The 14689-nt window shown below is 53.8% G+C and overlaps 2 protein-coding genes across 4 annotated transcripts in view; both read right to left on the bottom strand.

Annotated features, from left to right (window-relative positions):
* The window catches only part of Rtp5 (receptor transporter protein 5 (putative)), a 35569-nt gene extending 25291 nt beyond the window's left edge, over window positions 1–10278 (bottom strand). Inside the window, exon 1 of the mRNA XM_074072294.1 lies at window positions 10195–10278. The gene's annotated coding sequence lies outside the window, so the exon portion shown is untranslated. The remainder of the gene's footprint in view (window positions 1–10194) is intronic.
* Neu4 (neuraminidase 4) lies at window positions 9036–13654 on the bottom strand. 3 transcript variants are annotated; one of them, XM_074072296.1, is made up of 4 exons: window positions 13480–13654; window positions 12998–13128; window positions 11421–12006; window positions 9036–10398 (listed from the first exon to the last, which is right to left on the bottom strand). In XM_074072296.1, exons 3-4 carry the CDS (start codon window positions 12001–12003, stop codon window positions 9413–9415), a joined length of 1569 nt encoding a protein of 522 aa, XP_073928397.1. In that variant the 5' UTR covers window positions 12004–12006; window positions 12998–13128; window positions 13480–13654; the 3' UTR covers window positions 9036–9412. The 3 variants fall into 3 exon arrangements, with proteins under 3 accessions (XP_073928397.1, XP_020013290.1, XP_073928396.1); XM_020157701.2 differs by lacking the exon at window positions 12998–13128 and having other exon boundaries at window positions 11421–11676; window positions 11803–12006; window positions 13480–13651; XM_074072295.1 differs by lacking the exon at window positions 12998–13128 and having other exon boundaries at window positions 13480–13653.
* Between the last annotated feature and the right edge of the window lie 1035 nt (window positions 13655–14689).

Genomic DNA, 14689 nt, shown 5'->3' with positions numbered 1-14689 from the left:
CTGGGGCAGAGTCTGTGGTTTCAGGAGGGCCAGTCCTGGGGTCTTAGGACCAAGCTGGCACTGACCCCAGTGGGTGGGACCCAGAGGGGCCAGGGCTGCCCAGCATCCATCCCAGGCTCCTGGGTCCTGCCCTGTTGTCCCCTCTTCTGCCTCCCCTGTGATCTAGCCCCGGCCTGAGCCCCACGCTGAGACCTCTTCCCAGGGAGGCTACCTGGTCCCTTCTTGGCCCTGGTCCCCTTCCCTTCTTGGCTGATGAGACCTGATACCTCCATACGGGGACCCTTGGTCCTGAGACTGAGTCCAAGCTCTATGGGGAGAGCCAAGGTCCCGCCCTCTTGGGTTGAGTAGGCAAGAGAACTGCAAGGACCTGAAAGGAACCCACCTGCAGACTGCCGGAGGGAGGCTGCAGACCTGGGTGAAACTCCATGGCCCCGGGGGGGGTTGGAAGGGCACTACAGGGGGCTGGTGGCTTGAGCCCTGGTGACCTCGGGTATAGAGGGTCAGTGGACCAGTATAGGCAGGGGCCCCCTATGCTTCAGTTTTTGGAGAGATTGAGGACCTCTAGAAGATCCTACAGGGTGATGGAGGCTGAACAGCCACATGGGCATCCACCCCAATCCCTGGAGTCACTCAGCTGGGGCACAGCTGCTCCTCTTCTTGGGTGGATCTTGATGTCTTTCCCCTGTACTCTCTGACCCCAGTCAGGCTCCCCACCTAACAATGGACCCCTGCATTTTTTAACTTCATGAAACCTGGTCTGAGGGTGTGGCCAGAGGGGGCCACTGGCCAGGCAGTGAGTGCCCAGGAATGCCTGCATTGGCACAGGTGTGCTATCGTCCCACTGGGCTTCATGCTTGCTAGGCAGTTGCTCTACTCTTGAGTTACATCTCCTGCCCTCCATGGGTGCTTATGATTCTTGTTTCCATCTCAAAATTCCAAAATGAAACCATATGTGAAATGTTGATCAGCCATAAAAAAGGAATGAAGTCTGTATACCATGTTCACAGTAGTGAAGAGGCAGAAGCAGCCCAGTGTCCATCAAGGGATGAATGGATGAACAGGACACAATGGAATATTATCCAGACTTCAGAAGGAGGGAAATTCTGACACATGCTATGACATGGACACACCTTGAGGACATTCCAGTCAAAGAAAGATAATCACTGTATGGTTCCACTCATATGAGGTCCCTAGAGAAGTCAAAATCATAGAGATAAAAAGTAGAATGGAGGATGCCAGGGTCTGGGGAGTTTGTTTACTGGGGACAGAGTTTCAGATTTACAAGATAAAAAGAGTCTCAGTCTGGGGGCTGGGTGGGTGAAGTGACCCTTGGCCACCTGCCTGACCCCAAAGGCTGCCCCTTGGGCTAGGTTCAGGGGAAGGATGGCCCATCTGTGAGCATGTGGTGCAGGACACCCCTCACTGACATAAGAAGGGGAAACTGAGCCCCAGAGAGGGTTGCCCTTGTTAGTCAGGGTTCTCCAGAGTAACAGGACCAATAGGATATGCAGAGGTGGGGGTGTGGGGATTAAGGAAGTAGCTCATGCGACTCTGGCAGGCGGCAGCCAGATGCCCTGCTGGAGGAACTCCCTTCTCCAGCCTCATCCTCCCTCAGAAGGCCTGCAGCGGCTTGGCTGAAACTCACCCATGTGTGAAAGTCCCCAGCTCTACTCAAAGTCTGCAGACCTAACCATTAATGTCATCTCAAAAGATCCTTCACTGCACATCTGGGTACCATGGCCTGGCCACAAAACTAACCATCCTAGAGCCGAAGGGCCCAGGCAAGTCAGGTGGGCAGCAAACTGGACCTGATCTCTTCCCAGCACTGATAGGCTCCTGTGGGGCAGCCAGGTGCCCCCCTTAGTAGGGGCAGGGTCTATGGCTGGCCATGTTTTTAGGTCTGTAGGCCACAGGGAGACCTCACCACACAAATATTTCCATCCACATTCTTCTTTCTCTTTCCTTGCTTTTACAGTTTTATCACTATATTTTTAATTGTTTTATTTTTTTTAATAGTTTGCAGTTTACCGAAAAACGTGAGCAGAAAACAGTTTCCATACATCCCTACACACACACACACACACACACAGACACACAAACACACTCATATAGACACATACACAGACACACTCTGAGAGACAAACACACATGCACACACACAGACACATGCACACACACACACACAGTCACACACATACAGACACAGACACACATACAGAGACACACACAGAAAAAGACACAGAGACACACAAAGACACACATAGAGACAGACACACACACAGAGACACACAGATACACACATGCACACATAGAGAGACACAGACACACACACAGAGACAGACACACACGGAGTCACACGCACACACACAGACACAGACACACACGACAGACAGACATGGTCTCCCTCTTGCTAAGGTGTTCGACTTTCGCTGTGGCTTGGGGACCGACACAGGCTGCCCTACCTCCGCACACCCTATACCCCAGCTTGCTTCAGGGCACTCTGTGTGGCAGAACCTATGGGTCTTGACAGATGCACAGTGACATGTACCCACCTTTACAGTGTCACACTGAACAGCTTCACTGCCCTAAAAATCCTCTGGACTGCTTACTGGTCCCTCCCCTCCTTTCCCCTAAGCCCCAATCCTTTCACCCTCTCCATAGTTTGCCTTTTCCAGAAAGTCGTGGAGCTGGACTTGCACAGTGAGTGCCTTTTCAATTTGCCCTCTTTCACCTACTGATAGGCATTTAAATTTCCTCCCTGACTTTTCATAAGTTTGTAGCTCTTTTTTGGTTTTTTGGTTTTTTGGCAGTACTGGGGGTTGAACTCAGGTCCTTACACTTGCTAAGCAGATGTTCTACCACTTGAGCCACGCCACCAGCCCTTTTTGGTGCTGGGTATTTTCCAGATAGGGTCTCTTGAACTATCTACCTGGGCTGGCCTCAAACTGCAATCCTCCTGATCTCTACCTCCCGAGTAGCTAGGATTACAGGCGTGAGCCACCGGCACCAGCTGAAGCTCACTTCTTCCTAGAGCTGAATATTATAATATTAATATTCCATTGTCTGGGTGTGCCATGGCTCAGGTGTTCCCCCACTCTCCTTCTGAAGGCCATCCTGGCTATCTGTTATGAATAAAGTGCCATATGCATCATCTGCAGGTTTGTGTGGAGACATAAGTTTTCAGATGCTTCGGGTAAATGCCAGGGAACACACTGCTGAACTGTATGCAAGAGTGTCTTCCAGCATGGCAGCATCGCCCTGCGCTCTCACAAGGAACGAGCCAGAGCTCCTGTTCACATCCCTGCCAGCCTCCCCTGTGGCCCCGTGTGAATTTCGTTCCTTCCCCGTCGGTGTACGGTGGGACCTTCCTGCTCCAGTCGGCATTTCCTGAAGACGTAATGAGTCGCATCTTTCCATATGGGGTGTCTTATCCGGCGCTTTTCACGTTTTCATCAGCTGTTTTCCTTATTGTTGAGTTCTTGGACTCCTTCGGATGGTTTGGGCGCTAGTCCTTTATCAGATGTGACTTTTGCAAGACGCTCTCTCGGGCCGTGGCTTTTCTTTTCATTCTCTCAACAGTGTCCTGCCACCGTTTCCTATCGAGCTTTTCTTGCAGGGACCGTGCTTTTCAGTGTTTCCTTGGCTGTACTTTTTTTGACAGCATATCTATGGTTCCCCAGCTCCCTGACGGCCTCTCCTCCTGGTGGAGGGACCTGTGTGTCCTGTCAGCATAGGAAGAGGAGGAGGCCACACAAAATCCAGGGCAGCCCCACAAAATGTCAGTGGCTCCTCTATTCCCTGCGTGCTAATTTGTTCTTAAGTGTTAACACTGGGGAGCATTGTGACTTGCACTTTTCTTAGTGTGCAGATTTAAAATTATGGATTCAATTTCTTTAATAAGAGTGCTCAGATCTCCTATTTCATTTTGTACCAGTCTTAGTAAGTTTAATAATTTTCTAAGAATTGTCCATTTCACCTAAATTTTCAAGTTTATGGACATAAAATTGCTCATAATACCTTTTGGCAGTCTTGGACTGTCTGTAGGGTCTCTGGTGCACACTTTCTCCTTCGTGGTATTGGGGTGTGTGTGTGTGTGAGAGTCTGTGTATGTATGAGAATATGTGTGTGTACATTTGTGTGTATACGCGTGTGTATTTGTGTGTATGCATGTGTGTACGTGTCAGTGTGTGCGCAGTTTCACTCAGGGCTTATCCGTGTTGTTAGTATTTCCAAAAGTCCACCTTGGGCCTGTGTGCCAGCTGTTGTGTGGCTTTTCCGATCCCATTGCTCAGCTCTCATCTTCATTACTCTCTTTGTTTTCTCCAGCTTTAACTGCCGTCCTTTTATGACTTCCTGTGAGCAGTGAGCAGTTTTTCTCCTTCTCTAATGTATGTGCTTAAGGCCATACATTTTCCTCTAAGCCTAGCTTAGCTTCAGCTCACAAGATTTACACCATACTTACATAGTTAATTTCAAATATTTTCTAATTTCTACCTGACTTATTCTTCACATCTTCAGACCTTGAGTTATTTAGAATTCTTTCTTAATTTCCAGAGAAACTAAATCTTTAATTCTCTCTTGCCTTCATTTCCAGCTCAATGGCACAGTAGTTCTCAGTCCTTTAGCACTTGTGGAGATTCTGCAGCTAAACACAATGTCAGTCGTCATATCTCTGGGGATTTAGAGAGAGTCTGTGTGGCAGGGGCACAGTGCAGCATTCTACACACATAGCTCAGGCTTGCTCATCGGGGGGCCACAGCTGGCTTCACTGGATATTATTTCTGTGTTCTTTTTTTGTTTTTCTGGTGGGACTGGGGTTTGAACTCAGGGCTTTGCACTTGCACAAATCAGGCACTCTACTGCTTGAGCCACACTTCCAGTCCATTTTGCTCTGGGTATTTGTAGATGAGGTCTGATGAACTATTTGCCCAGACTAACCTCCAACTGCCATCCTCCCAATCTCAGCCTCCCAAGTAGCTAGGATTACAGGCGTGGGCCACTGACACCCAGCTGTTTTAACTGGTCTTTTTGTCTGCCCACCCTATCAATTACTGACTTGTGTCTGGAACTTTCCACCATAATTAAGAATTTGACTGCTTTTCCTTTAATTCTGCCACTTTTGCTTCATATTTTGAAGCATAATCTTAGAATTGCTATGACTTTCTGTTGACTCAAAACTTGCACGGGTTTTCAGCGTCCCTTTATCATGGGTAGAGTGGCATCTGCTGACGTGCATGTGCTCTGCCCACTGCCGGTGTGCACGCTTTCATGGCCTTCCCTCTGTTCCTCCAGACTTTTTGGGGTTTTATGGCTTATCCATTCTACTGCCAGTGCACTATGGTTATGTATGGGTCTTTGGTTGGCTTATCGTTACTGTTGGTCTTTTAACGAGACTGTTAGCCACCGTGTTTAGTGGATGTGTCCTCGTTGGGGTTGGCTGTCATCTGTTGGGTCCGTTTTGCTCCTGGGCTAGCTTTCTAGTCCTGCCTTCCCAGTTCTAATGGAATGTCTCTCATTCCTTGCCTGTTTTGAATCAGTGCTCTTCTGTCTTTCTGACTGTCAGCTCTGTTAGTTTGGTGATCACACAGTCTTGTGTTCCTTCAGTGTTTGCTATAGATTACATCAGCATTGAGCTGTCACCCGAGAGAAATCTGCACCTTCATTTTTTTAAGACACACAGGGACCTCAGAGCACTTCCATTCTGTTTGCCTCCACTCCACCTCACTACTTTTTTTATTATGTATTTTGGGTCTGTGTATACTTTCTCCCACACCGCTATTTTGTTATACTGTCAGTGTTACACTGTCAGTTTCCATCTGGAATCATGTCCTCCTACTTAGATACACCCTTCCTTATTTCTGCTAGTGGAAATTGGCTGATGACAAATTCAGTCTGTTTTGTTTATTTGAAACTGTTGTTCTTTTTTCCCCCTCTTTGGCAGTGCTGGGTTTGAACGCTGTGCCTTAAACTTGCTGGGCAAACTCTTTACCATTTGAGCCATGCCTCCCGCCCTTTTTTGCTTTAGGTTATTTTTCAGATAGGGTCTACTGCTTTTTTGCCTGAGCTGGCCTCAGACTGTGATCCTCCACCCTGTATGTACCTCCTGCATAGCTGGGATGACAGGCACATGTCACCACGCCTTGATTTTTGTTGAGATAGGGTCTTGCTATCTTTTTTTACCTAGACTGGCCTCAAACTCTCAATCCTCCTGCCTTAGCCTCCTGAGTGCTGGGACTACAGGTATGTACACTGCACCTAACTCTTACCTTTGTAATTGAAGGATATTTTTTTCCGGGTATGACTCTGGAGTTGACCAGATCCACTTTGAGAATCCATTCCTCAAAGTTGTCTCTCAGTTCCCATTGCTTCTGTTGGGAAGTCAGTCAATCCACACATTGCCCATTGGAGAAATCTATGTCTCCAGCCAAGTTTAAGATCACACACACACACACACATCCCCACATGCTGGGTTTTGGTGGTTTTACTACCATGTACTCAGGCATGCTTTTCTTCTGGTTTTTTAAGTTTGGGGTGATAGGCAACCTCAGGCATTGCTGTGCATGCATACACAATCCCTGTCTCTCACATGTCCTGTACCACCTCAGGCCTTCTGGCAGCAAGAAGGCCACCAAGAGACATGGCCTCTTGACCACGGACCCCCTGAACTATGAACCAAAACAAACCTCTTTCCTTTAAAACTTACCCAGTCTGTGGCATGGTGTTAGTAGCAACAGAAAACAGACTAATGCAGGTCCCCACCTTCCCTGAGCCAGGCACCCTCCCAAGGCCCTTCCTCCCTGGCTATGGGGGTCACAGTTGGGACCCTCTCCCAGGGTTCTTAGCAACTGCTGAGGCCATAAGGAGCTAGGACCTCAGGAGCTGTGGACCTCACCTGAGGAGGTCACAACTGCTGGGATGGGTTACCTTTCCTGAGACCTGACCCCAAGGTGGCTTCTGTGGGTGCTCTGCCAAGGATAGTCCCAGGGTAACAAGGGGCTTTGCAACAGTAACCTAGTAACACCTGATAGTCTTAAGATGGACTTCAGCCCAAGTCCACCTGACACAGCTCCCTTCACTGCCAAGCAGCAATAGATAGGGCCAGGACCCCACTGGCCAGAGAGCACAGTGGTTTTGCTGGGTGGAATATCTAGCAGTGCTGAAGCTGTCTGGAGGTCCATGTGGAGGGACAGACAGATTTGAAGGAAGAACAGCAAAACAAGTTCTCAGGGCTGCTGCAAGAAAGGGCCACGACCAGGCATGCCCACAATAGAAGTGCATTCCCTCACAGCACTGGAGGCCAATTGTGAGACCAAGTGTCAGCAGGGCCAGGCTCCATCTGAGGCTCTGGGGAGGACATTTTCTGCCTCTTTCTGTTCCTGGGGGCTCCAGGTGTCACCTGGCTTGTGGCTACATCACTCAGACTTCTGTTCCTGTCCTCATGTATCTTCTCCCCACCCTGATCCAGTCTGGCCTTATCTCACCTAGACTACATCTGTGAAGATTTATTTCCAAAGAAGGCCACAGAGCGAGGTTCCAGGTAGACACGAGTTCTGGAGACACTACTCACCCCAGTGTGGAAGTGAATGAAGATGGAGCAATAAGTACCTTGAATTATGTGGCCCCCAGAGCCACAGAGAATCACATGGATTCTTTGGCTTAGATTTGAAAGTAGGAAAGTGGACTGCTATGGCCTGAATGTCTGTGTATCTAAAATTCCTATCTTGAAATCCTCCCCCAAGGTGATGACATTAGGAAGCAGAGCCTTTGGGAAGTGACTAGGTCACAAATGTTGATCCATGAATAGGAATAAGTGCCATATAAGAGACCCCAGATAGACCCCATGCCTCTTCCACTATCTCCAAACAGGATATTAAATCTGCCCTCATGATCTCAGATGTTGACCTTGGCCTTACAGCCTCCAGAACTCCGAGAAAGACATGTCCAGGGTTTATGAGCTGCCCAGTTTATGGCGTTCCACTGCAGCACCCTGGATGGATTCAGACATGGACTCAGGATTGAGCACTGCCCACAAGGCCCAGCAGACACATCTCTAAGGGGCCTGGGTGATGGCGGGCATAGCTTAGGGCTCTGAGGGGCCCCAAACCAGGTTCTGCATTCTGCCCCTGCCCAGAACTGGATGGTGACCGTTCCTGAAGGACGGTGTCTGAGGACCAAGGGGGCAACAGAGGAGGTCCTTTCTGCTCCCAAGGGACCACCTGCAGCTGAGAGGCCTCTTGGATACACCATGCAATTGGGGGCTATCAGAAGGTCCCTACCTAGGGAGTGACCAAGTCCAGAGACACCCCAAAGGACCTGGTCACACAGGGTCATAACTAGAAGGTCAAATGGCTAGGATTAGTGGAGAACTGTTGTAAGTGTGTGTGAGAACCGCCTCCACAGAGCCGACCATCACGGTGTGACCAACAAGGTGCACTGTGCTAAGTAAGTCTGAGAAGTTAGAGAGAAGCAGCTGAATGCCAATCACAGCTGTGGGAGAGAGGGCTTTGGGGGTCATTTTTGTTCTTTCTTTATAGAGAAATTTTCTCCAATGACCATATACATATTACTTCTATAATCAGAAGTTAGGGGTTTAAATGGAGAAGAAATACAAAAGGGGCTTCCCCAAGGGAACGAGAGCCCTCTCCAGGGTGGGTCAGGGGAGCAAGGTACACAGGGCTTGTTCTGGGAGGTGACCCCTTCTCGCATCCATCTCTGCCTCCACCTGCTGGGAAAGGGCAGGCAAGAGGGTGAGGCAGGACCCTTTCAGGGTGCCAGCCCCCCACCTGCTCCTCCAGCCAGAAGTTCAGAATCCAAGCAGACCTCACATGTTAGCAAATCTCAGACAGACTGGGGTTGGCATAAAGCAGGCAGTGGACAGAGGAGGTCACTGTGTGCTCTCCTCTTGCTGCCCCCACCTCTGCCAGCTGCCCCCGGGCATTTGGGAGTAGAGTGTGGCGAAGGTGGGGAGTTTGGGGGCAGGGGGCAGTGAAGCGGGCTAGGGTACCAGGATTCTCCCCAGGGCTTTGACACGGGAAGAAGTGGGCACAACACAACCCCTTTATTTCTTGCTCATACTCCAGAAAGTAGCCAGTGGTCCAGTGTTAGGAGTAACCCTGCCACAGCCCAGGAAGTACACGGGCTCTAAAGTCCACCACCCAGCCCTCAGCTGTGGCAGCCCCTTTGTCAGCGGGTTCAGGCCCATCCTACATCCCCTCTATAAACTCTGCATGCCCTTCGTAAAGAGCAGCGCTGGCACTGCCCTCTACAGTGCAGCCCAGTCCTCCCTACCCACCCTCCACTACCCAATGAGGAAGCAGTACTGAGCTCTGTCCATCCTGGGTCACCACTGCCTTCCCTGACCACCTACGTGTATTGCAACCTCTCCTCCCTGGGCGCCCGGACAGGAGGGCCATCAGGAGGGCCGGCAGCGCCCCCAGGGCTTGTCCCTGTGACTGGGCAGCTCGGAGCCTGTGGGCACGTTCTCCAGGACATCACGCAGGGAGAACATGCAGAAGGAGATGTCATCATAGGCGGCCCTAGCCCCGCTCTCAAACAGACAGGCAAAGGCCAGGGTTGCCCCGGACACAGGCCCAAGGGACGCCAGGTCGGAATAGCCGCTGGGGCCCTCATAGATCACCCAAGGATCTGTCCAACTGTGCGGGTCCAGGGGGGACCGGCTCAGGTAGATTCCCATGTCTAGCCGAGCTCTGCGCCCCGCTGGGTGGGAATACAGCAGCCACGTGGAGCTCTGAGGTAGGGCGGCACAGCGCATGGGGAGCACTGGGACCAAGGCTCTCCTGTCCTCACCTAGCCCAGGCTCCCAGCCAGGCTGCTCTGAGCCATCCCCCCAGGGCTGTGGGTGGCAGAAGGGCCCTCTAGGCACCCAACCCCCGCAAGTGCCCCCAACACCCTCCCCTGGGAATTCCTGAACTCCAGGACAGAGGAGCGGAGGGCAAGGGGTGTTCCTGGTGCCCAATGACCATCCCTTATCCTGAGGCCTGCTGGGGACTGGGGCTGGGAAGCCCACAATGCTGCCCTGGCAGCCCCGGGCAGTCTCGGCCAGGGAGGGCACAAGCTCCCCAGGCAAGAAGGAGGTGCCCCCATCGGTGCTGAGAGCCTGTACACGGTTGCCCAGGGGGCTCCGGGCATTGCAGTAGAGGAAGCCACCATCCACCGCAGCCAGCTGGCACTCACCCGAGCGCAGGTTGGGCACAAGGCCTCCACAGTGCCAGGTGTGGCCATGGTCATCACTGTAGAAGGTGAAGGAGTGTGGGCTGGTCCAGCAAATCTTGCCAAAACACTCCCGACGGTCCACACGGTAGGTATAAGCTGGCACCAACAGGCGACCTGAGCGCAGCTGGACCCCATGGCCTGGACCCACTGCAAAGGTGGCCCAGTCTGCAGAGAGTAGGTGCTACTGAATACCCCAGGAAGAGAGATGCCAGGCTGACCCAATGCAGGGATCTGGAGGGAGGTCTGTGCCTTGGGTTAGGGTACCTTGCCAGCTGAACACCCCTCCACATTCAAGCCTGAGTCCTCCCAGGCTGGACACACCTCGCAGGACTGTTCACAGCAGCCCAGGAGCCCACTTGGTCAGGAGCTTTGCTTTGTTCTGTTGGGTGCTGGGGTGGAACCCAGGGCCTCACACATGCTTGGCAAGTGCTCTACCACTGAGCAACACCCCAGCCCTTGGCCAGGTTCTTGGCGTATAAGGAGACAGTCGGCTCCAAGCCCAGGTTGATGGTTACCATTTGTGCTCAGAGAGGGAAGGTTGGGGTATGTGAGGACCTTGGGGTGGGGTCTTTGAATCAACCTTGTGCCCTGTCCATCTCTCAGAACCTGTCATGTCCCTCAGGGCAGTGACCATGTGCTAAGTCAGGTAGCTTCTGGTGTCAGTGTGCCCATGAGCAGGGGCATGGGGACAATGGAGAATAGCGGGCAATTGGCACCTGGGGGCTGGGACGACAAGGTTGGAGGGAAAGCTTGGGGCCCACAGTCCTTGGTCAGGTCTCTGGGGCTGGGTGAGGAGAAGGCAAAAAGGAAAAGGAAGTGGTGAAGGAGATAGGCCGTTCAGCTGAGGGTGAGACCTGAGCCTTCAGCCCTCTCCTCCACAGACAGACAACCTCAGGAAGAGGAGAGCACCTCAGTCCACTGATGGCACCTGCCCCTGTCACAGGCGGTTGGGGTAGGGTGATCAACAGCCATTTGCCTGGGACTGAGGAGCTTGGAGATGCCAATGTGTGGGGACAGGGATGGGAGGTGGCTTTTGGGCAGGAGGTTGGGATGGGGAAGAATGGAGGAGGTCCCAAGTGGACTGTGGGCCTATGGGAGGGGCCATCCCAGGCCCCGCCCTCCTTTCGGGCCCCGCCCCATGGACTCTCGTCCAGCCCTGGCCCCGCCCCTTCACTCGCGGTGCTTACTCTGCACAGCTGGGCCTATGGCCTCCTCCGTGAGGTCGCGGGCGCTGCCCCAGGTGAGGCCCGCGTCGCGGCTGGTCACGCAGCAGAGCCGAGCCGCATTCCTGCCGGTGGCAATCTGCACGGCCTCGGGCGTGTGACCCAGCACGGCGATGAAGAAGAGGAAGACGGTGCCCGAGCCCGCGTCCAGCACGGGGCAGGGGTTCATGGACCGGTGCTCCTCCAGGGCGGCGGTCCCCAGCACGCGCAGGGCGCCCCACTGCCGGAGGAGAGATGACTCGCTGGCCAGGGCATCTGCACCTGGGCCTGGGCCCAGTCCCGAGGGACGTCCGCAGACCTGGGCCTCAGTTTCCCGTCTGTGCCGCCTCGGCGCCAGGTCACTTACCCGCAGGGAGCCCCCGGCCAGCGTGCCCCTCCTCAGCACCAGGCGATGGGCGTGGGAGTCGTCGGGGCTGAGCCGCTGCTCCGCAAAGGCCAGCAAGGTGGGCCCAGGGGGCACAGGGAGCAACGCCGGCACGCGGTAGGTCAGCCCTGTCCTCTCCCGCTGGAAGAGCACCGTGCGCCCAGGAACACGCGGGGCTCCCATGCCCTGCGGGTCAGAGCGGGTCACAGGCCAGATGAGCCCAGGGAGACCAACACCCACACCCCTCATCTCTCTGGATTGGGGAGGAGGTTCAGCAGGTTCACAGGGCCACACACACACACACACACACACACACACACCCCATGGCCCCTCCGCCCACCCCTAGATGGCCCTGTCTCCACCAACCTGGTCCCAGAGCCCTGGCAGCCCCTCCTCAGCCCCCTTACAGCCACTTCACCCGAATGTCTGTGAACTGGCCCCTTCCTCCTCTCTACACAGCTCTGGAGCTGTCCCTCAGCCCGGCCTGGTTGGTGCAGGGGTGGAAAGGAATCAGGCAGAGAGGCCCCCAGGCCCTGCCAGCCTGTGTGCCCAGGACACAGCCATCACAGAACTCACCCAGCAGGAGACTGGCCAAGTGAACAATCAATGGCCAAAACCCCAGACAAGGAGGGGTTCAGTGTGTACAAATAGGAGACTTAACCCCAGGAAAGCCACAATACACACAGATGAACACAGGAGACACAGGTGCGCACATAAAGATCTAGAACGGAGCCCCAGAGGGTCCCTGCAGAGGAAGGGGCTAAGCTCTGGGCCTCAGGACATCTTCAGCCACAGGGGACCCACCAGCTGGACCCTAGGGCTGCCTGAGGATGGTAGGAAGAGGCGCAGAGAGGAGATGGCAGGGACATCTCAGTTCAGTAAGAGCAAGCTGAGAAGCTAGGGGTATGGAGCAGAGGATGGACAGACGGACAGCATTGCAGGACGGGGAGGGATGTACTGAGCAAAGACTGACAAAGGCCCCTCCCGATGGCTGCCCAACTGCCCCATCTCTTCAACCCTGCTTCCCTCCCCCAGCCCCACTACAGATCAGGCTTCCCTTACCCACAGGCCAGGGGTCCTGCAAAAGACAGGCTCTTTGTGGCTACAGCCCTGCCTGTGGGGAGCTCACCCAGGCTTGTCCTCTCCCCCATCCCGTAGGTCCACAGGAGGGCCTTGCCTGAGGTGCAGTTGAGAACCACTTCCACAGGAAACCAAAGCCACAGGAGTGTGACTACACCTCCAGAGTTTGCAGCCTCCCCAGCAGCCTCACAAGGGCAGGGTCTGGACGGGGTGGGACACGAGCTGGACCTGCCAGGGGGCGTCTGTATAGTTTGCATGAAGGCAGACCAAGGGGTAGGTGAATGTGTATGGCCAGGAGTGACAGCCAGATAAGGTGGGGGCTGAGGAGGACAAAACCTTCCCTACAAGACTTAAGCAGTTAGAACCCAATGCCAGCCACCCAGGCCAGGCCAAGTCCAGTCCCCACAGAAGGCCAGAGTGCTAAGAAAGGGGAGAGAGAGAGAGAGAGAGAGAGAGAGAGAGAGCAGGATTCTGGCAACACACCTGGTGAGAACCAAAGCCTCTGCCTACGGTAGGGACCCGGTGCACCTTTACTGATGGGACCATAAACTAGAGAAGGGGTAGAGGACAGACACTCACGTAAAGCAAGAGCAGGCCTGGCAGATGCAGATACACAAAGGGCTGTGCTTGCCACTTCCAGCCGCACGCCTGAGGTTGTCCACCTCCACCCACCACAGCTCAGGCTGACCGACTGTCCCTCTGCTCACCCACCACCAGCTCTGGGGCTTCTGAGCAGCCTCCTGTCTCCTAGAAGATGCCGGGCTCTACACTCAAAGGGTAATTGTGCCGGGCAGGAAGCAGGTGCAGGGTGGCACGTGTCATTTCAATCTGACTGGGCACAAGGGAGACATTCTGTCCATACTTGGCTCGCTCTCCAAAGCCCAGGACCACCAGAGCTAGCGTTAGCACAGTCTGAAGAAGAGGGGGGTCAGCCTGGGGACAGAGCAGGACAGACAGAGGCTCCAGAGAGCAGCGGGTCACTCTCATTGCAAAGATGGGAAACAGGTCTGCCACACATTAGGGGCTGCCTTTCACAGGCCAGTCCTGGGTGTCCATGCAGCCTCAAAGTCCTGGGGAGGCCCCTCGATCTAAGAAGAGGAGCCTCCCCCAACACCAGCCCTGTTTTGTGTGGCCAATTCAGGGTGTTCCAGGGATTTGGCTTGGCCAGTTCCGCTGTGTTCCAGCATATACCAGTGCCCATCCATCCTTCTAGGCATAACCCTCCTGGGGTGACTGATATCACAGAAGGGAAACAGGCCTGGGAGGAGATGGAGTACCTGATCAACTGGCACCTGGCCCCCTGGACAGGCAGTGAGGCTCATTCCACAGCCCAGTGGGGGATGGCCATGATCTCTGGCCACAGCTTATTCTGTGCAGGCTTCACCCTGGAGCATCGCCCCACACCATGCTTGCCAGTGTGTCTTCTTCCATCTTTGGACCTGTCACCTTGCTGCAGCACATTAAAATGGAGTACCGAGGCTCTCTGTTCAACACCTGAGACAAAGGGACACTCAAGAGACTCCATCCCCTCTGGATGTGTCTCCAGTATGCACCTCAAGTGTCCTGGGCCCTGGCCAGGACAACACTCAGTTGCAGGCCCCTCCATTCAGTGGAGAGTCATTGTCTGCAGAAGGCCATGCATGGGAGCAGGGTCCCCAGATCTGACCCCCACACATCTGCATCCATCCCATCTCTAAATCTGCACTCAGGCTTAGTGTCACACCTGCTGAGTGGGCCAGGAAGCTTTCCCATTGGGGCATTATGTGGGCTTTCTAGCTGGAGGAGCCTC

This window comes from Castor canadensis, chromosome 4 (assembly GCF_047511655.1).
Source record: "Castor canadensis chromosome 4, mCasCan1.hap1v2, whole genome shotgun sequence".
Taxonomy (NCBI): Eukaryota; Metazoa; Chordata; class Mammalia; order Rodentia; family Castoridae; genus Castor; species Castor canadensis.
Note: the sequence above shows the minus strand (reverse complement) of the source record. Positions and strands in the feature narration are given on the sequence as shown.

Excerpts from the sequence above, each read along its gene's own strand:
- Neu4 (XM_074072296.1), bottom strand. The coding sequence starts at position 12,003 with ATGGGAGCCCCGCGTGTTCCTGGGCGCACGGTGCTCTTCCAGCGGGAG. Across the intron at positions 10,399-11,420 it reads CATAGGCCCAGCTGTGCAGA|ACTGGGCCACCTTTGCAGTG; the intron begins GTAAGCACCGCG and ends TACTCTCTGCAG.